At 33.1% G+C, this 20,913-nt stretch overlaps 1 protein-coding gene across 5 annotated transcripts in view; it reads left to right on the top strand.

The window, feature by feature from the left end:
• LOC143240567 (protein SET-like) overlaps positions 1 to 20,913 on the top strand; it is a 59,247-nt gene that overhangs the window by 26,383 nt on the left and 11,951 nt on the right. For 2 of the 5 annotated variants that reach the window (XM_076483218.1, XM_076483219.1), the window contains exon 5: positions 3,461 to 3,543. The exons of the other annotated variants lie outside the window; for them this stretch is intronic. In XM_076483218.1, the coding sequence (XP_076339333.1) occupies positions 3,461 to 3,543 (83 nt within the window). The remainder of the gene's footprint in view (positions 1 to 3,460; positions 3,544 to 20,913) is intronic. 5 annotated transcript variants of the gene reach the window in all.

Below are 20,913 nucleotides of genomic sequence, written 5' to 3'. Positions count from 1 at the left end.
GAGGTGGTATGTGATTCACCTTACCTCCTTTCATGGTGAAAGGTCTCAATTTTGTATTTGTTGGGATTTTTCAGTTTCCCGTGATTTGTCCCCAGTTCCTTAGAACTGTATCAGTTCTATATCAGTGTATTCACTGATATCTGTGCTGAATATTCTTGTCTTTACAGGTGTAAAAATCTCTAGATTCAGCTCAATGATGACTTTTGCTGCCCTTTTTATTAATCTAGTGAAGACATTTTATGAGCTGGTATTTTGGACTCTTCCCAGTGGTTTTTTCTCATGATTTTTACATTATCTGGCAAATTTCTTTGAGTTTTCTGCTACTCCCCATGGCCATTTTAACAACAACAACAACATCTGGATTACATGGAGGAGTTGGTACATCTATCACAATCTTGTCTCCATTTTACCAAAGTCCATTACTTCTGGCTTTTGTTGGACCCTACTCTGTGGCAAGAGTTGTCCATACATGTGTGCTTTTGTCAGTACAATTCCCCACTAGCCTAGTTACAACAGGCTGTATAGAAATGAGGTGTTCCATATGATCATCTAGGTGCTTACCAAATGGTATTACCATATTATCATGGACACACTACTCATGGACTAACATGTGTAAAGGTAAAGGAGATCTTGCCTGTCCCTGCTGATCTTTGAATTGAATAAATTGGGATCAGTTTGCTTTTAAAATTGTAGGGAACTTAAACTGCATTGATTCAAGAGCACTTCATCAAGACTCCCCAGTGTGCATTACTCCAACAAATTCTACTAGTGGAGGTAGGAAATCCGTACTTCACCCAGTTTACGTTCACTAGAATGGTGGACAAAAGCTTATCCTTCAGTATATCCAAGTATCTTCTTCCATTCTTGGTGAAGAGGGCAAAGTTGGGCTCCCTCCCTTATGGATCACTGAATGCTTTTCTCAGATTTCATTGGTAGTGGCACCATCATCTGTGGGAGATGATTCGTAATACAGGTTCAGATTTGACACTATGCTATTTAGTGGGGTGTGCATGGCCCTTTCCTTTGATCAATGTCAGTTTCATATATTGTTCATGGAAGAAGGTTCATTATTTTCTCATTAGTCCAAACATGAAGTAATCCCATCATAGATTTTTGGTGAGCACAGTGTTCCACATCTTCTCCATAATTCCAGGGGGCAAGTGGAATATTCCTTTCCCATTTGATTTAGTAGTGAGTATGAATATTTATACTTCCCGTGGTTGAGTAAGATATACACAGTGTTTTCATTATTAGCCTGGGGTGAACTTCTTCAGTTGGAGAGAAAGTTTGTCCAATTCGGTGTTGCCCACTTTTTCACTGTGATTCTAATGGTTTGGAATGCATCACTCTATAGCTACAGATTTGGATCCAATCTAAAATATATCTGTATCTAACATTGTGGTCAAATAGCTCCAGCCACCAATGTAGAATGTAGTAAATAAGACCCCCTAATTCCATTTTTGAATTGTGGAACCTTGGCTGTCTGGTTAGGGCTGGCCTATAATGACTACTCATCTATTCCATTGTTGATACAGGAACTAGCTTCTGGGTTAAGAGTATAAATCTTGCACCAGCCTTTCTACCTTCTCAGTGTAGGAATCTAGCTATAGGGTCAGCTTATAGTATATTGTGGAAGTTAACATTGTCCTAAGCTGAAAATGCATTTCCAGTAACACTCACTTTCACTGGCACTCTGCCCCCCTTCCTCCCAACTAAGAACCACTATTAGTAAATGAGATGATGCAAGTCTCAAAAAAGTGATCACATAATCCAAATGAGGTGCTTATATTACAGTACTTGCCAGGATAGAAGGTGCATTGGCATGGGTGGAGAGATGTAAATTAAATATATCCAAGGGCATTTAAGTGGGACTGGAAATCAATCATTAGATAGGCAAAGGCAATGTGAAAGAATATCTATAGTGTAAGAGGAGGTAAGAATTATTTGGAATACATTTTCACTTTAGGAAAATATTAACTTAAAGTTTATAAATATTTTAGAAACTGAATAAGAAACAAATTTTTATAAGTTTTATATTTGAAATAATTGTTAGGTGCTCAGTTTAGTAGTTTTTAAAATAAATCTTCAGAATCTTATATTGTGTTATTACTTGACTTTTCGTTTATAATTGTAAATAATAAAACATCTAGAAATATGAATTTCACAAAATAAAATTACTCTTAATTTTTCACTTCACACAAATCCTTAATAATCGAACATTGTTTTACATAAGTACCATGTTCATTACCATAATCTTAATTATGTACTTTTTTACAACCTGCTATTTTAAATATATGTTCTTGCTTTTGAGGAAGTTTGTGTATTGACAATGAATTCATTTTAGAATGATAGTATTTGAACAAACATCAAATTTTGTCAGGCAGACCAGTTTTTGCACACTTTTTTATACAAAAATTGTCAGTTCTGGAACAATCATAGACACTTTCAGGTTTAGTAACTTTAAAGTACTACTTCATGACAGTTTACTTCACTAGAACCAGCAAAATTTTCTGTTATTTTTGCTCTGACTGCTGTTAACTACACTTATACATTAATTTTCTGTGTAATATGGGAGCAACATTTTTAAGATTTGTGGAACTAGTTTGAAGCCCAGTTCTAAGCTTATCCTAGAATTAACTTTTATATAGGCTTCTGAACAACTCTTAACTCAATCTTTTCTGCATAAATAGTAATAATAAATTGTACAAAACAGTTTCAACAGAATTGGAACATGCAATATTATAGCTGAACCAAAGTATTATTCAGTGTTATGAATATCAAGAACCTCACTAAATTTCAATCTTATTATGTGTGGAATGCTATCTGTAGAAAGAAATTGAAAAATATTATTGAATTGATAGCAAACATGTATATAACTGACATTTTAGGATAATGCCTCTGTTTGTTTGTTTTTTCCCTGAATTTGCACAAACACAGTTTTTATGTTTGTCTGTTGACAACTAGCATAGATGCAAGTACTCGAGTAAAAGTGCTGAAAATAAAGGCTTTTTTTTTTTTTAACCAAGTATAAATGTTGGTTTGATTTAAAAGTTATTTTACTCGTAACTGTAAGAACTATTGTTCATTAGGTCAGCCATGCTCAACACCAGTAAACAGACAGTAGATATCTAAATAATAAAGGATTAAAATAAAACAGAATATGATTTATTTATTGTAGATGTTACTCCTTTTAGTAGAACTGAGTGATTGACATTAGATATTAAGATTTAATTTTCAGGGGCTAAAAGATTCATTCGGTACAAAATCCAATAAAGTCATCAAAAGTTGTGATTATTAGTTACCTCTTGTACTAATGAAGCATAAATCAATTTAAAGAAAAGAGATAATGCATTTTAAGCTAATATTTTAATGTTTACATGGGATCATAAAATTGGGGAGGGTAGTGTTATATCATTATGAATAAAAATAGAATGGTTAGAAGTCCATTCTTTCATATTAGTGAAGAGGAGGAGGTTGATGACTCAGTAGTTGTTGAAGAAGAAGATGACGATGAAGAAGATGCAGAAGCAGAAGAAGGAGGAGGTAGGTGTGTCATACTATTTAAGTTGAATGTTGTGAAGAACCATATATACAAGTTTGGAATGGCTACCAAAATAAGTTATCAATGCCAGGCTATAGTAAACAACAAAAGTTTGAATAACCATGTTGTTTATGAAGTAACCAGTTATATTGGCAACACCCAAGAATAATTGTAATGTAGGTCTTTCTTTCTATGTCTTAAAGAACTTACAGAGAAGACCAATCAAACAGTTAAAATGTAGTAGGAAAATAAGCCAGCAGTCATCAAAAATTTCATTTCATTTGCTCATGTGAGTAGTGTATAAATAAGGGCTAAATGACTTTTTCCATACAGTTGTCCTGTCAGCTTCTTAAAGTTACTTGTAGAGTAATTGTGCTGCTAAAAATAAACAAGTGGAGTTCATTAAATACCTATTTTTCTTTATGTTTACCATTAAACTGTAAATGCCTTCACATTGTGTATTTCAACATTACTTCCTTTGAGGCTACCATGCATAACTAGTAGCACAGTAAATAAGTGCCATTATTTGGTTTTCTGGTTCATGATGGCAGAAGGTTCAAATTTTGGTTACATGTTAGTGGACATTTTGTAAAACTTATGCTCAGTTCATCCAACATTACAGAGTATCTGTACAAGACTATATTCCTTAGCATTGCATTCAAGCTTTTTTTGACAGTGAAGGGTACATGCAGTTACTTTCCAACAGTTCTGCAAACCTTTGAACATACCATGTACATGGCTCTTTCTGACCTCTTATAGATTCTCTGTTTATTTTGGAACAAGAGGTCAAGGTATTGATTGATTATAGGTTTTCTGCACAAGATGCTTATCATATCTTTGCGTACACCATACAAAGTTAAAACAATCGTTGGTTGGTGCATAGGTCAGTCAGCCAGTATTATTAATAGGCCACTTTGTTTGTTAAGCAATTTTTGGGCTCACCTGGGAAATAATTGTTCATGAGGATGAAACAAAAATGTTCAAACTGCTGTTGAGAATAAAATCAGTGTCTAAAGCTTTACTGTGTTTATTATGACCTTGAAAATTATATTGTTCAGATCACCTTGTAGGACAAATAAAATTTCTGCAGAATTAGTAAAAATTCCAGGTCACGTACCCTGTTGAAGAATGTCGAGTCAAAAAAAATTTAAACCCTGGTTTATATTTACAAATCAATGTATTGGTGAGTCCAAGGTTACTTATGTAACACTCATAAAAGCACAATTTATTCATATAAAAAGTAAACAGCTAATTTTATGTTAAATATAAAATCTCTTAGTATGTTTTAAAAAAGAAACTTTAAGAATGTTATCATTCATGTAATTTGTCTTTTCCTCTAAAACTTAATAATTCTAACCATTAATTTATTCATCACTGTGTGGAATGTACTTGATTAGAAAAAAGAGAAGGGTAAAACTTAATACTGTATAAAATTGTAAATTTAACATGTCATGAGTCAAATGATTAAATTGTAATGATGCATATTGAGTCAAGATTTCAGAGGAGGAAAAGAAATTTGTTTTTCTAGTGTGTGCAGTATTATTTGAAAACTACTGTATAGAACAGTTATTGATTTTGTTGTCAGAATGTGAAATTGAGGTTCTTGTAGTTGAAAGAATTAATTTAAGGTTACCATTTCTGATATAGCCCTTTATATACAAATACTGGTAATTAAACGTATTGTTAGGGCAAAATTTTTTCCTTAATGTGAATTTTAAAATTTTCCTGTATGAGGTAACAAAGAAACTCATCACATAGAGTACAACATCTAAACTCTTTTTAGTACATTATCTTCAAAGTTTGTGATTTGTTTGTTTTTCATTTCCTATATTCACTTATATGTGAAAGTCTTGACTAAGTTTGTAACACTTTGGGAACCTGTATTAATTTTTAAAAAGAAGGGAACGACGAAGGAATTGCAACTAAAAGACAAGTTTTTCTTTTGAAGCTTCTTCAAAATTAGAGCTGCAGTGAAAGGCATTAGAGATCACTTGATTTCAAAACCACACTTTGGAAAAAATGACATGATGAGGTTAAAGTAATTTCCTTAACTAACATGTACAGATTTTATTATCCAGTTATTGCAAACTTATAAAAACAATCATACCTATAAATGTTCAAATTTTTTTTTAGCTCATTTGCCCCTTACATTTTTACGTGACTGGTGTTGAGCACAGTTGACCTCATGTTATGTTCTTGAATGTTATTCTAAGAAACAAGGCTGTATGTGGGGCTATTTAGTGATAAAACTGTCTTGATTAATTAATTCTATAAATAAAACAAAAAATCAACAATTGAACATTAATGTGAAGAGATTAAAAAGGAATGTTTTACAATAGTTTATGGTATTATTTTGATAATTATTTATGAATATTCAAATGATTTATAATTGCAACATTAGTGATTTTATTGAAATCGTCATGGTGTATGTAGCTGTGGTACTGGATTTTTTAAGAGTTCAGATTATTAACAGAAATGTACAGTTTGTTGATCTATTAAAATATTTTCTTTAATTGAAGAGAGCAATATATTTTTAAGTCTTATTTTTTATGCCCTGTGTAGATTCTGTTATCACATGTTCAATAAAGGGATGATTATACACATCTGGCTATGAAATGGATAATGAATATCAATTTGTTTACACTTGCACAAATTACTGTTAGTTACTGCCTTGAGTTTGAGTGAAATCAGAATTATTAGAAAATGTCTACATGTTAGAATCATTAGTCTTCTGTAGCAGCTGCTAAAAGTATTTCTTACTAAACTGTGTAAAAGCTTTTTACCTAAACTTGTTTTTAAGGCTGAAAGAATGAAGTGAAAACACGTGCATTAATATGGCATTGTTGTGTTGATTGAGTTTAAAAAAAAAACACTGTGTTATTTTGATCAGTTTTATAAAAGTCTCAGTTTTCTTCCTTTGACTACCTAAAGTAATAAAAGTATTGTTCAGAATTTGTCATTTGTTTTATCATATGTGGCATTGGCCATTTATGAACAGTATTTGTTTGATTTAACTGTGAAATAACAAGGTGTTTGGAAGTTTCAGCAATACTTTTATACCATTTCTCAGTAAGAAATGCATCAAATTCTTCTAGGAATGTAAGAGCAAAAGGTATGATAATGAGTTTAAAACATACTTCATTATTGAATCGATCCAAGATTTGTAAGTTGAATAGGTGCAATCATCTTCTGTGGCCTTTCAAATTTACAGTTCTTAGTTCCTTCTGATTGTTATGGAATATTTTTGAAACTATGGCCCATTCTACATCCAAAATATCTGCATTTTATTATCATTGGGATCATACCTTGAAGAATAGGCTTCTTTATGAAGGTAAAAGTCTAGTTGATTCATCTGATCAGAAGTCCATAGTTTGTGATTATTTTACCTTGCAGCCCCAGTGGTTAGTGTGTCAAACTGTAAATTCGAATTTCCTTTTTTAATGCTCGATTATCACCAAAAACAAAAATTTCTCTCTGCAATTTGAGAGCATAGTGAATTATAAGAATGACAGTCAATTCCCATTATTCAATCCAAGTATCAAAATGGTGGTGAATGTTGACTAGCTGCTTCCACTCTTGTCTTTCATGTCCAAAATATGTGTTGTTACCACAACTAGCCTTTAAGTTGCTTTCTATGAAAGTTAACAACATACATTTTCATTTTTGTGATGCTCTAAAGTGAGTTTTAATACCCATGGTGGATGGAACATTTAACAACAACAAATTAATAAACTAATGCTTAAGTTTTATTCTTTCGTGAGCAAACTTGTATTTCTAAGAGTGCATTTTTATATAGTTTGTTTATCAAGGTATTCCACATGATTGTGTCATGCAGCTTCAAAGTAAACTTTTAAGATGTATTAACTCTTAGTATTTGTTTTGTTTCTTGACTCAAAGTAGTCCTTGTTACACCATTTTTTGTTCATGTTAAAATACAATAAAGATTGGGTTACAAAGACATCTATGAGACAAAGTTTAAAATTTGGTACTATTTGTAGATTGCTCATTCAGGCCTTTAAAATCTACCTTACTTGACTGATATTATTTTGAAATTAACTGCATTAAGGTAATTTATATCGAAGTTCTCAGAATATGCATCAAAGCAGAATGTAAGGTGTCTGGAAAAAAATGAGATAAAACAAAGGACAGGAATGGCAAAAATAGCATTCTTAAATATTAAAGAATTGCTCACGAAAGATGTTAAAATTGGATGAGAGATAACTTAAACATTAGGTGTATGGGGTGGAAGTGTAAAGCCTTTTTGCTGAAACAACAGCTGGAATTGTTTCAAATATAAATGAATGATAAAGTTCATTTACATTGAAAAATTAATGAGGGGTTATGTATTTTGAACATCCGTAGGACGCAGAAGTTGTATAACTTTTAGACACAATTAAATCTAAGGGAAAGTTAGCAGAATTTGTTAGGTAAAAGAAACATGAAGTAGGTAAAGACTCAGTTGGTAAATGGTATTATAAAATGGGTTTGAAATGAGAAGCTTGATTTAGGCTTGTTGGTGCAGGCATGAAAGAATAGTTGTCAACCCTCAGAATTTGGGGAGGACACTGGGATTGATTGAAACTAGTATTTTTTTCTGTATATACTATATAGTAATAAGTGGACTGAATAGTTTTGCAATTGTTTGTTAGCTTATCAAATGTTGATGTATGTCCTGCGTTACTCCTCATTGTGTGTTTGTGTTATTACTATCAGTACAGTTTTAAACTACCACAATTTTTGTAGATTTGAGAAAAAACAATGATTAAAGTTGGGTAGATTTACCTCTGAAATACTAGAGACCTTTCATTGTTGAATTTGAATTGATTCTATTAATACAACCTAACTAAATATTTCTCATTGTCCTTTCACATTGCAGAATATGTACAGGGTGTTCAGAAAGTCACTGTGCGGTTTTGTATGTTAATAAATATACAAGTGCACAGGGACTTTCCGAACACCCTGTATTATTTACCCACAGTTGTACACTGTCCAGCCTTAAGTGTGAATTATTGTGTATGCTTCAAGGGATCCTACATAAACTGTCTTCCCATTGTAATTGAAATTTTCTTGTTGACAGCTGTACTGTTCACTTTACTGTAACTTTTTTTTTATTGAACTCTTTCTGCCACTGTCAGAGTTGTTATACTTAACTGGAGGTTTAATGCAATTTGCTGCTAGTGTGTGTAGCAAATTGTCACTGCTATTTCAGTTTTGATAGTTCAGAATATTCAGGCCATTATACACTATTTTTGGCAGGTGTTACAACTGAGCCATGCTTTATTTACATAACAGTAGATTTTTTAAAATTTTAATTGAAGATCGATTTTTTTTGCTTAGGCCTTATCACCTTAAATTTCTGCAGAGCTGGATTGAACTGCTAACATTCTAGTCCTGATTTCACTTTGCTAGTCTCATTTCACTTAAACTTGTTTTCTGCTCAGTGATAGCTCACGAGCAGGACCTTATTAAGCTTTTAGTATCTCTTGTTTCAGATTGTCAGTTTTTCTATAGTTGTGTTTGTATTGTGTTTTTTGATGTTTGCTACATCTACTTAAACTTTTTGAGTGACATGGCTTAAGTGTAAGTAAAGTAAAGCTTTATGGCTTTTTCTGAGTGACTTCATTTTAACTTTTAGGACTTCACTGAACCACTTGCTTCATGTTTCTTGGGTTCATCTTTTTCTTTTCTTTTTTTTCCACTTTGGTTTTCTATGCATCATACAAATAAGACTTTTCCAGCTTTATTCCATTTTTGGTTTAGCAGTTTTGAACATTTTTTACAGCAAAGGGTATTGATGTTTTGCTGCATGTGTAACATAACATTAAAGGACAACAAATCACCTTTTGATCTATCTAGGCCTTCCTATCTACTGAATTAAGCTAAAAACTGAAAGCTAGATCATCACATTCAAATATTTATTAAGCTTTCCCTTAAACCTTTGTAAATTAATTGCATCTACTACTTCTGAAGGCAACTTGTTCTAAAGGTCAGTCACACTATTAAAACAATGAAGCTATTTTAACTGAAGATGTCTTGTATCAAAATTTATATTTGCATCTCTTAGTTGTTAACATTCTCACTTAACAAAAAATATGGGGCATTAACACTCAATTCCCCTAGTAATCATAGATATTTCAGTGAAGTTCTTTATCTTAACCTATTGTCCTCCCATGATGATTTGTAAATCCTTGTATCATTCTAGTAGGTTTCCTGTATATAAATTTGCTCACATTTGTTTCATATACCTATATTTTTGTACTGTGTAAAATTTCACCTTCTGTGATGGAGCTCCATGAAATTCTCCTTTAGAAGTGGAGAAAGAGTGCCATCTAGTGGCTCATGATCCCTTGTTAGGTATTTTCCCATCGTAGAGGCACATTCTTACAAAGCATTGAAGGTATTTAAAACAGGACTACCATTATCACTAGATTTCTCAGCTCCTACTATTATGTGGATCATCTGTTTCTATTTATGTTTTGATGTTCTCACTGCATTTTCCTTATGTTGCTGAGCCCATCTTTGAGGATACTTGAGTCTTTTCCTGGTTTTACTTGATTATTATTAATTTGGGTGATTTTGTGATTTAAAAACCATATTTTAGATGGATGAAGAAGGGCTACTGCCTTTGAAATATGTCTTTTCATTATATGTGTCTAGGCTTGTTTGCCTGAGAGCCTTCTGTTGCAGGAACAGGAAAATGTATCCTCCTATATTTTTTTATATACAACTGTCTTCCATTGTTGGCTTCACAGGTTCAATACACAAAACTGATATCTTTGCTTAAAGAATGGCATGAATAAAGAGGTACTCGTATGAAAAAATACCTTCTATCTTCATGTCCTGTTGGTGCAATTTTTTTGGAGGCTGATCTACTTCACTCATTCTCTCTCAAATTTAGTTCTATAAGTTATTTCTGATTCTGAATTCTACTAAAAACTGCTTGGATATATATTTCATACAGTCAGTATTATTGATTTCCTGCCCTGTAACTTGTAGTTTTATATTTTTCCTCTTTTTTTTTTTTTCATGTGTGGTTATTCTAAGTTTCGGTATTTGAGTCAAGTGTAACTGATTTAAATTTTACTCTTTGAGAATCAGAATGGTTTTCAAACAGATACTCACCTCTGAAATACATTCCCTTCTGCCTCCTCATAACCAAAATGTTTATCACTGTTAAAACTTTTCAATAAAATCTAAATTGTAGCAGGAAAAACGGGGTTTGTTCAAGATTCCCTAATGCTTGCACAGTAAGTCTCGTGGAAGGTAGGAGAGTGTAATATCACAATCAGTGGCCATAATACAAATATGTACACTAAAAAATCAACACTGACAGAGAATTTTACTTTAAAATATGATTGCCATTTATTTTCATTTGCTTCTCTTGCCAAGAAGCCTCAAAAATGAGTAAGAAACCATTGCTAAGATATTAAAGCAGAAAGTGACCAATCCATCAAATTGTTCATCTTTCTTGTTTTAATCAAAATAACTGCAACTGCTTTATCACCAATGACAGTTTAAATTTTAAACCTAAATTCATAATGTCATCACTTAGTCATAATTACTAATAGTAATTAAAAAAAAAAGTTATTCTAGTATAAACAATATTATCATTATTTTTTGTTTGAAGTTATATTTTTTTACAGAAATCTGGTGTTCCTTTAAAAAGCTTGAGTACAGGGTAAAATGGGAATTATCAATCAGTAGTAGATGACTGCACATGGAATACTCAATGCTTTGTACACTACAGAATCTGTGTTTTTATGTAGCTAAACCTTAATACTGAGTATGGAGTAAAAGAGTTTTAAAAAATCTATACACATAATATTAAATGCTATCAAACAAATTCATTGAATATATTAACTTTCAGTCAGGTGGAAAAACATCACAAAACAAGTATTCAAAAATAGTTTGTAAATATAAAACAATGTACGGATGACAGTGCCAAAAATAATGCAAACAAGAATATAAGTTGATATATTTATACACTGATCATCCCTATGTGATTTACAATAATAAAATTTAATGTTAAAATATAAAATGCATACTTTATTTCAGTATTACTGCACTTAGAAGTCACATATTTCTGACTGCTGATGTGCACTTCATCATAATATCATGGTCATGTTAGAGTGTGCATCAGTTCAGTATAGTATAACTAAGAGCCAAGGATTGATTTACAAGAAAATTCAAGTTGGGCTAAAACATGTCTTGATTATTACAAGCCTCCTGTGAGGTTGGTCAGTTTGACCAACCTCATAACTGTTTTTTATTTTCTTTCATAGTGTAACATGTAAGTCATGTAAGAATATTCTGTGCATAGCTGTTTCAATCCTACATTTTTGTTTGTGCTTTTATTTGCACTGCTATCTCTACATTATTTACAAAATGTTTTTATTACATACAGTGGATAAATGATGTCTATTCTACAATTCATAAAGGAAATTTTTAATTTTTTATATACAAAGTGTTGACAGCATAACCTGAAACTTGAACAAGGGAAGGGTTTCAGTATTTCAGAGGTTTGCAGTCCATTTTATTCTATAAATATATGATTCATTAATTGTTGTATTTTAACTACACATGAAATATTCCTTTTGAGTTAGTTGTTCAGTATATATTATATGAATTTTGAAATAAAGCAGTATTAATGGTAACTTTGTTTTTGCTGACATTTCACTTTTAAAAGGTATTTAGTTTAATTGAAAAATAAGAATTTGTGTATTTTAGTGTTTGTGGAATGAATATAGACAAGTGCCTATTTCAATAAGTATTATATCAGTTAATCTGTTATAACTAATTTATTTTAACCTTTTTCCATCATAGTCATTTATTTTTGAACTGAACAGTTTGATCTTTATATTGTGCTATAATGAATTATTTATTGTTTTGAAAAAGCAAACTGATAGAACTTGATAATTAATGTCTGTTAGAACTACACTTTAACCAAAGGCAAATTCAGAAATGATCAGTGCAGTTATAAAAGAAGTTTCATTTGTGTGAGCTCCTTTTATTGCATAATCAATTTAAATATTTTTCATATGGAGGGATAGAAATACTAACATATTGGTTATTAAGTAAAATAAAGAAAAATGCTTATAAAATAAACATCTAGTAAGATAACTGTGAAACATACATAGATATGTTAACTAATTGAAATAAACAATTAAAATATAGCTTTTTCTAATGGTGCACTAGGATTTTAAATTACTGCAGTAAAAATATATGTGCAAAATTTTTCATTATTTATTTAGAATGAATGTTTCTAAATGCTTTCCCAGTAAAAGTTAAATTTGGATATCTTCCTGAGTTTACTTGAGATTGATCTCACATTCATAAAGACTTATGACAAGGCCAACTTTATTAGAGATGAAACAAATGGAGAAAGTACGGTTTCCTAAAAGTAATAGTAATATAGATACCATGTAAGCATACATTACTATATCTCAATCTAAATATTAAATTTTGGTTCTGATTTTTCTCTGGTTAATTTTGTATTGCACAGTGATACAGAAAGTGGATAAATATGTTGACATAATAGGTTGTTACCACCCAAGGCAGGGATAGACTAATGTCATAAGTTCATTTTAGAATTCTTCAATAATTATCTGAAAGCAGTGAAGTGTTCATACCAGATAATAGCTATTTATCTAAAAAGGAGTTTTGAAACTAATGTCAGTTTTTGTAAAACTCCAGAAAGTGAGCTACTACTGAAAATATTCAAGATATTGAACACTACAGGTGGGCCATTTTTGTAAATGAGGCTTGTGATTTTTTTTAGCCTAAACATCAGAGGAACAACATTTTTTTGGAATAATAAGCTTATTTGTTCCATATAGTTATGTATTATAGTTTGACAATTTATTAATGTGTGATTTATTTTCAATACAAATGCCAATTATTAACTATTTGAAAAGTAAAAATATCACAGTGATGTGGTACCTACAGCTATTTAGTATACCATCATGTATAGAAGAGTAAATTAACATAGGTAAAGGCTACTGTTGTGAGCCATCTTGAGTTAAAATTATTCTGTATCTCAGATGAAACAGCTAAACCATAACTGCATTCAAGGAAATTACTTGAGTGCTAAACAGAGTGACAAAGCACCCCAGTGTAAAGTATTAAAATAAATTACATTTGAAAGCATAGAGTGGATCAGTTAGGTGTCCCTGAAACTGTAATATTATATGTTTGTTTGTTTGTTTTGAATTTCGCACAAAGCTACTCGAGGGCTATCTGTGCTAGCCGTCCCTAATTTAGCAGTGTAAGACTAGAGAGAAGGCAGCTAGTCATCACCACCCACTACCAATTCTTGGGCTACTCTTTTACAAACGAATAGTAGGATTGACCGTAACATTATAACGCACCCACGGCTGGGAGGGCGAGCATGTTTGGTGCGACGGGGATGCGAACACGCGACCCTCAGGTTACGAGTCCCACGCCTTAACATGCTTGGCCATGCCAGGCCAATATCATATGAATGTCAGTGCTATAACTTGAGTTTATATTAAGTTCACAACATGTTAAAAACCACAATGAAAATTAATTACTCCTGACAAACTCACAAAGGGATTTTATAGTATTGTTTGCTCATAATACTAAGAAAAAGAAAAACAGAAAAACAATATTTTTATTGAGCAATGATCAAGAGTAACGTATTGCATTCTGTCAAAGATCCATTATGAGATATTATTTTATAAAATGATTTTTGCTATTATAATTATAGTAGCCCACCATTAATAAATGTATTTTATGCTGTAAAATGTTTGGTTTTTATTCCATAATGTAACAAATTTTCTTGCTTAAAATGTACAAGTATTATCTCTTTTTTTTTCCATTAAATAATTTCAGAAAGGTTACAAATCTTGAACAACAAGCATTAAACAAAGGTTTACGCTACACAAAAAACCAAAGCAGTTCTGCATATATGTCACAAGATTTGAATACTTAATAGGTTTTGAGTCCTAATATGAGGTGATAACTTTCACACTGGTTAATTCCTCAAAGAGCGTATTCCAATCTTGTTTAACTTAGTTTTTTAAGAAGACAATTAAATTCAAACTTACAAACTTATTCTAGGCTCTTTGGAACTGAAATGATGGTATAAACTGTTAGTAGATGAAAACATTTAAAACAGTTTGTTTTGAGAAATGCTGTCATGTTGAAATGATCCCATAAATTGCACTTCTTATTTTGTACATGCTGTAGGAAGAATTTAGTATTTGGATTTTTGTGTGTGTGATTAATTGATAAGGTACTTTGTGTATATTAATGAAAAAGCATTAATATTATTGAGTTATAGAATGTGAGAGAGATTGAACAAATGGTGGATTACTGTAGCTAGTTAGTGTGTGTGTGTGTATTCAAATGTACTGTGTTTTATTAATTAATAAAATAAAGTAATTAGTTGTTCATCAATGGGAACTTTCTGTTCAATAATACAATACTTACTACTTGGTAGATACAAGTTTGTTTTTTTTAAGTAAGTTATTTGATTTTATTACTAATATTAATACACATGATAGTGATAAATCTATTTTTTGTGTATGCTGGACAACTTATTGTCACTTATGTGCTGCATATACTATGAATTTATTAATAAAACATGCACATTTTAAAAATATGAATTTTGTTGCATAGTACTTTATACACTTGTGCTATGAAAAGGCTATGTAGAAGACCTTCCTACTTATTTTGTCTTTTTAGAGCACTGAAAATGTTTCATAGCTTTGGTATGAAGAACATAATGATCTACACAAAGATTTGTGTGAGATAAAAGTTGTATTTCTGTATGTGTGTGTGTATGTAAAGTATACACTGTATATGTTGAATACAGTGTTGGCTGTGTTAGCCAAAGATCCTAGGTTTAAGCCCCAGTCCTAGAGTTTCTTTTTACTTGTAATACTGTTTTGTTACAAAGTTTACTTTCATTGATTCATAATATGAAGTAATTAATGATAAATGTATGAGTGTAGTTAGACTCATCATTTGTTTGAGTGGTAGTAGGTCAATCCACTAATTGCCTGACCACAACAATGTAAATGTATCAAATTACATACTCAGTTAAAAATCCTTATTGGTGAAGGGAGAAGGGGATGGGCTGTTGTACTCTTGGACAGAATATTGGCTTTGTTAGCCAAGGGTTAGGTTGAAGCTGCAATCCCAGTTTCTTTTCCTTCAATATTTCTAAAATTAAAGGATGTAATTTCTCGCACAGAACAAGGCTGTCTGATGATTCCTGAAGTTTTCAGTATGACTTATCTTCACCATAACTGTTAGCATTGTTCTTATAAAAAGTTATATTTTCCTGTTTTGCTTTCATCATGTGTATTTTAGAAAGTAGAACTGTATTAAAACTGTGTCATAAGAACCCCAAGTAAACTTGCTGTCATCACTGACTGGTTGCACATTTACACATGCATAGTATTTAGCTTAAAACAGTTGAGTAGCTTAGTGGTTAATTTGTACTAAAAGCAAAAACATGTTGAATACAGAAAAACATTCATATACAACATAAAAATTAGGAGTGCATATCTCATTGTAATAGTTGATATGTATCTAGATATTGATGCCTCAATATCATATGTATCCAAATCCACAAGTTCTACCAATGGTTCGTCACAAGGTTTGACAGTATTTTTAATGTCACATGATGAAAGTGTAGGTAAGGAATTGAACAATATGATTTGCAATTTAGGTAAGATTTTTTAGTTGATTATTGAATCAACCCGTTAAGAGCTCTACATTTTAAGTGGAGTATGTATTGAGGCTTTTTTGTCTAATGTTAAATTAAACATTTTAGTTATATGAAAGTTGCATGTTGTATAATTTAGTCTGAGATATAAAACACTTTTATTATTACTAAGTGGATTAGACTTTGGATTATTTGTTTTACCAAATAATTGACAAAGAACATCTCCAATAATGAAAGATGCAACAACAGTACTATATAGAGAAGGTGTGTCTGATTAATTGCAGGAAATTTCTTTAACCTCATTTAGATGAAATTTATAATTTTTGCATATTTTCTGTATTACCAGATTCAAGAAACAGTAAATTATACACTTGGTTTTAGCCATAAAAATATCCTACTGTTACAACAGGATTCTGGAAAATTCTTTTTTATCATTAGTAGATCTGATTTTTTCTACATTACACAGTGTGTGACATAACACTTATTGTTAAGAAATGCAGTTGATCAGATTATGATAACAATCAAATTGTCAACTTGGTTTTGACTTCACTGTAATTGGGGTTCACATAACAAGTACTTTCATGTTTTGATTCAGCATAAAGAATTAATAAAAAAAAAAAACTTCGATGAAATCAGTGATTTTTAATCTAAGACAGGAAATTCTAGCAATAATTATGGGATTTAACTGCAATGCTGTTGGTACTGTTAAAATTAATTGTGAATAATGTAATTAGGGACAGTGTAGCCAACAGTACCAATTACCCATAAGTAGTATAATGTGCAAGTTGTTTTATACATGTATGTGGAGGGAATAAAGTTTTTATTAACACTTCTGATATACATACTGTGTATAAAATACTGAAGTTTTACATGCAGATATCAATCATTCTCATAATTTCTGGTCATTATGTATTGATAATTGCAAAACTTTTTTTAAATTTTAAGTTAATTTCTAGCACCTTCAAAAATATTGTTTATGTCTTAAGAAAAATAATTTTTCCCTGCAGTGTGGATTCCTGTACATAGTGAGCAGTTTACCTTCTTTGGGATCTAAACATCCACCCACATGCTTGCCGTGCATGGTGACCCATGAAGGGGAGGAGAGGATCTTGGTGGTTGAAGGGTCTGTCAGTAACACACCAATTTGGCCTAGAATGTCTGTAGACGGGTGGCCTTGGGGTAGCCCCACTTGGGTCAGTCGGCTGGTTCACTTGGGCTAGGATCAATCAAGTTCCAGTGTTGGACGTTCTCATCAGGTGTTGTGGACATTGTATCTGATGCTGGTGTTTGGGTATAGTGGTTATGAAACCCTTGCATTGCTGGAGTGTCCTTGTTTGGCTCTGTAGTGCATCCACTTGTAGGGCTTCATAGTGGGTAGGGTCAGTGGGTACTAAAATGTAGCCTCTTTGTTATGGATACCTCTCTTTCTAACAAAGTAAGTAGAAGTGAAAGAATTGAAAAAACATATCGGAAAATGACCACACATGGACAACTCTGTTGTACAGTCACCATTAAATCCAGATTCAACACATCAATTTCTGATTCTCCATTCCTTATCTGAGAAATTTTTGGGGCATATATCTCCATTTTTTATTCATAAGAGATTAGAGGGGCTTGCTGGCTCCCCAAAGTCAGTAAAGAAGTTGCACTCTGGAGGCATTTCAGTGGAAACATTTTCACCACAACATACCAAACTCTTCTTAAAATCAAAAGCCATGCAACTTTGAATTCTTCCAGACCAGTTATAGTTGAGAGGGATTTAAAGAATATTCCCGAGTTGGAAATCCTTGCTGATTTCTCCAGTCAAGGCATTACTGTGGTGCACCAAATCTTCACTCATATACAGAATTATGGACTCTACCAATGTTCTGATATTAATGTTTACATCACCATGTTATCCTGCCACAGTCAAAGCAGGTTACTTAAACTGCAAAGTATGGCTTTACATTCCTAACCCTCTCAGATGTTTCCAGTGTCAGCAGTTTGGTCACTCAAAAACATGTGGTTCTTTGATATGTGGTGGTGGTAAATGTTATGATGCATATGAGTGCAACCTAGAACCACACTGTGTTAACTGTAATGGTTCACACTCCTCTTACTTTATTTCTTGCCTTAAAGGGGTAGAAGAGAAAAAGGTGCAATACTTAGACTGTTAATAATATCATCTACCCAGAGGCTCAGAAATTATTGTCCCCAACTCAATCTTGGACATATGCTGCTGCACTCTGTTCCACTACCACAGTGGGATTGCAGAGAGATCTTTCTGTGCCTTCAACAGAGTCATTTGCAAAACATCTTGAGGATCTTGCACCCTTTGTAATTAAAAAGGTTTATGCATCAATGTCTGCTTCCATCTCTGTCCCTACTGCTCCTTCCAGTGACTTCTCAGTTTCACTTCCTTTAGGTTCAAGTGTTTCCTTGAGTCAATCCTCTTCTGCAGCCCCGAGAAGTAAATCAACCATTCGTTCATGGAATCCTGGTCCACAGACAGAGAGGCCTGCCTACTCAACCCAGGGCAGGATCCGTGGGAGTTGATAGAAAAAAAAACATGGTTGTAAACAGAAGATCTCCCACCACATTCTTCTCCACATAAATAACAATGATCTACTGGAAATGTCAAGGTTTTTAATCAAATTTAGATGTCATTAATGATTTGATTGATTCTTACCATCCTGTGTACCTCTCTTTACAGGAAATGTTTCTGAAACCTGCTGATACAGTCACCCTTTAACAATTTTCCTTGTATAGAAACAACAGGTTGTTTGATGGATAAGTGCATGATGGGGTGACATTGCTGGTTTGAACAATACGTGCCCACCGTGCCCTTGTCACTTGAGTACACCCTTGGAGACTGTAGTCATCTGTGTTTCCTTGTGTTGTACCATCACTATTTGTTCTCTCTACCTGCCTCCTGAAGAGATCTATAATCAGTCAGACCTTGATGCCCTTATTGAGGAGGTACCATTCCCCTTTTTACTATTGGGGGATTTTGATAGACATAATCCCCTCTGGAGTGGTGCTGGTATTGATGGGAATGGTCATGCTATAGAGCATATGCTCTTGGACCACAACCTGTCTCTCTTCAGTACTGGTTCTTATACTTATTTTCATGCACCTAGTCAGTCTTTTACTACTGTAGATTTTTCTATCTGCTTCCCTTCACTTTTCACTTACCTTTTTGGAGAGTTAACAGTAATGTGCGGGGCAATGATCATTTTCCTATCATTATGAGAGAAACTGGTCATGGCTTCAGTGGAAGCTGGATCAGGCTAACTGGCCTTATTTCACTGCTCTCTCAGAACTTGATCCTGTCATTATGTGTAACCCATCGATAGATGACTGTATAGCAGCAGTAACTAACTGCATTATCCAGGCAGCTGCTCAGTGTATTCCTAAACCCTCAACACATTTCTCACAGTATCCTCGTCCTTGGTGGAATCCTGCCTGCCACATTACAAGAACAGCTCAAAAACAGACTTGGGATACCTTTTCATAGGTATCTCATTTTTAAACTCCATTGCATTTCAGCAGACCTGTGCACGTGCTTGGCAGGTCAGATGTCGAAGCCAGAAGGAATCTTGGAGTAAATGCACATCTAGCATTTTTTCTACCACAAGTTCCAAAGTCATATGGGACAAAATTCGAAAGGTTAATGGCCAGTATACTTTTGTCCCCCTTTCAATCTTGTTCCTCTGATGGCCAGGAAGTTGCTGATACCCAGAACATTGCTAGTACTCTCGGCGAAAGCTTTTTTCTCACGCATCTAGCACTTCTGTTTCATCCCCATTTTCTTCGCTATCAAAACATGAGTAGAAAAGTTGCCTATTTCCTTTTGGGCTGATGATCTCTATGACTAGAATCGCCCCTTACACTGGTGGAACTTAAACTTGCTCTTCATTGGTCTGGCAGTACACCAGTCGGACCTGATGATATTCATTATGAAAGGTTGCACCATCTCTTTCCTGCTTCTCTTGCGATTCTTCTGATTGTTTTTAATCAGATCTAGCAGGAGAATGTTTTTCCTGATGCTTGGCACCATGTTGTTGTACTCCCCTTTTCCTAAACCTGGGAAGGATCCCAAGATTCCTTTGAACTACCATTCAGTTGCTTTGACAAGCTGTTGCTGTAAGATCTTAGAAAAAATGGTTAATGCTAGTCTTGTTTGGTTTCTCGAATCAAACAACCTCTTCTCACCCACTAAGTGTGGGTTACAAAGACAGTGCTCCTCCATGGACCACTTGATTCAACTTGAAACTTTATTCAGGGAAGCCATTCTCAAGTGACATCTTGTTTCTATATGTTTTTTACCTTGAGAAAGCTTGTGATACAACATGGAAGTAGGGCATTTTGTGAGACCTCTATATATATATGGGTTACATGGTCATTTGCTCATTTTTAAAAACTTTTAATGGACAGGCAATTTCAAGTTTGTGTGGATTCAACATTTTCCCATGTTTCCCCTTAAGAACTTGGAGTCCTTCAGGGCTATGTCTTGAGAGTCACACTTTTCATTATAAAGATTAATGGCATCAACAGACAACTGCCCTCCTACAGTTGCAAACAGTCTCTTTGTCGACAACTTCTGCATCTTGTGTGTCTTCAGATATGAGGTATATTGAGCAGCAGCTACAGACTGCCCTCAATCATTTATTGAAGAGGACCACAGCAAACAGTTTCA

This window comes from Tachypleus tridentatus, chromosome 13 (genome assembly GCF_004210375.1).
Source record: "Tachypleus tridentatus isolate NWPU-2018 chromosome 13, ASM421037v1, whole genome shotgun sequence".
Lineage (NCBI taxonomy): Eukaryota > Metazoa > Arthropoda > Merostomata > Xiphosura > Limulidae > Tachypleus > Tachypleus tridentatus.
The sequence above is the reverse complement of the archived record's forward strand: the minus strand, read 5'-3'. Positions and strand labels throughout refer to the sequence as shown.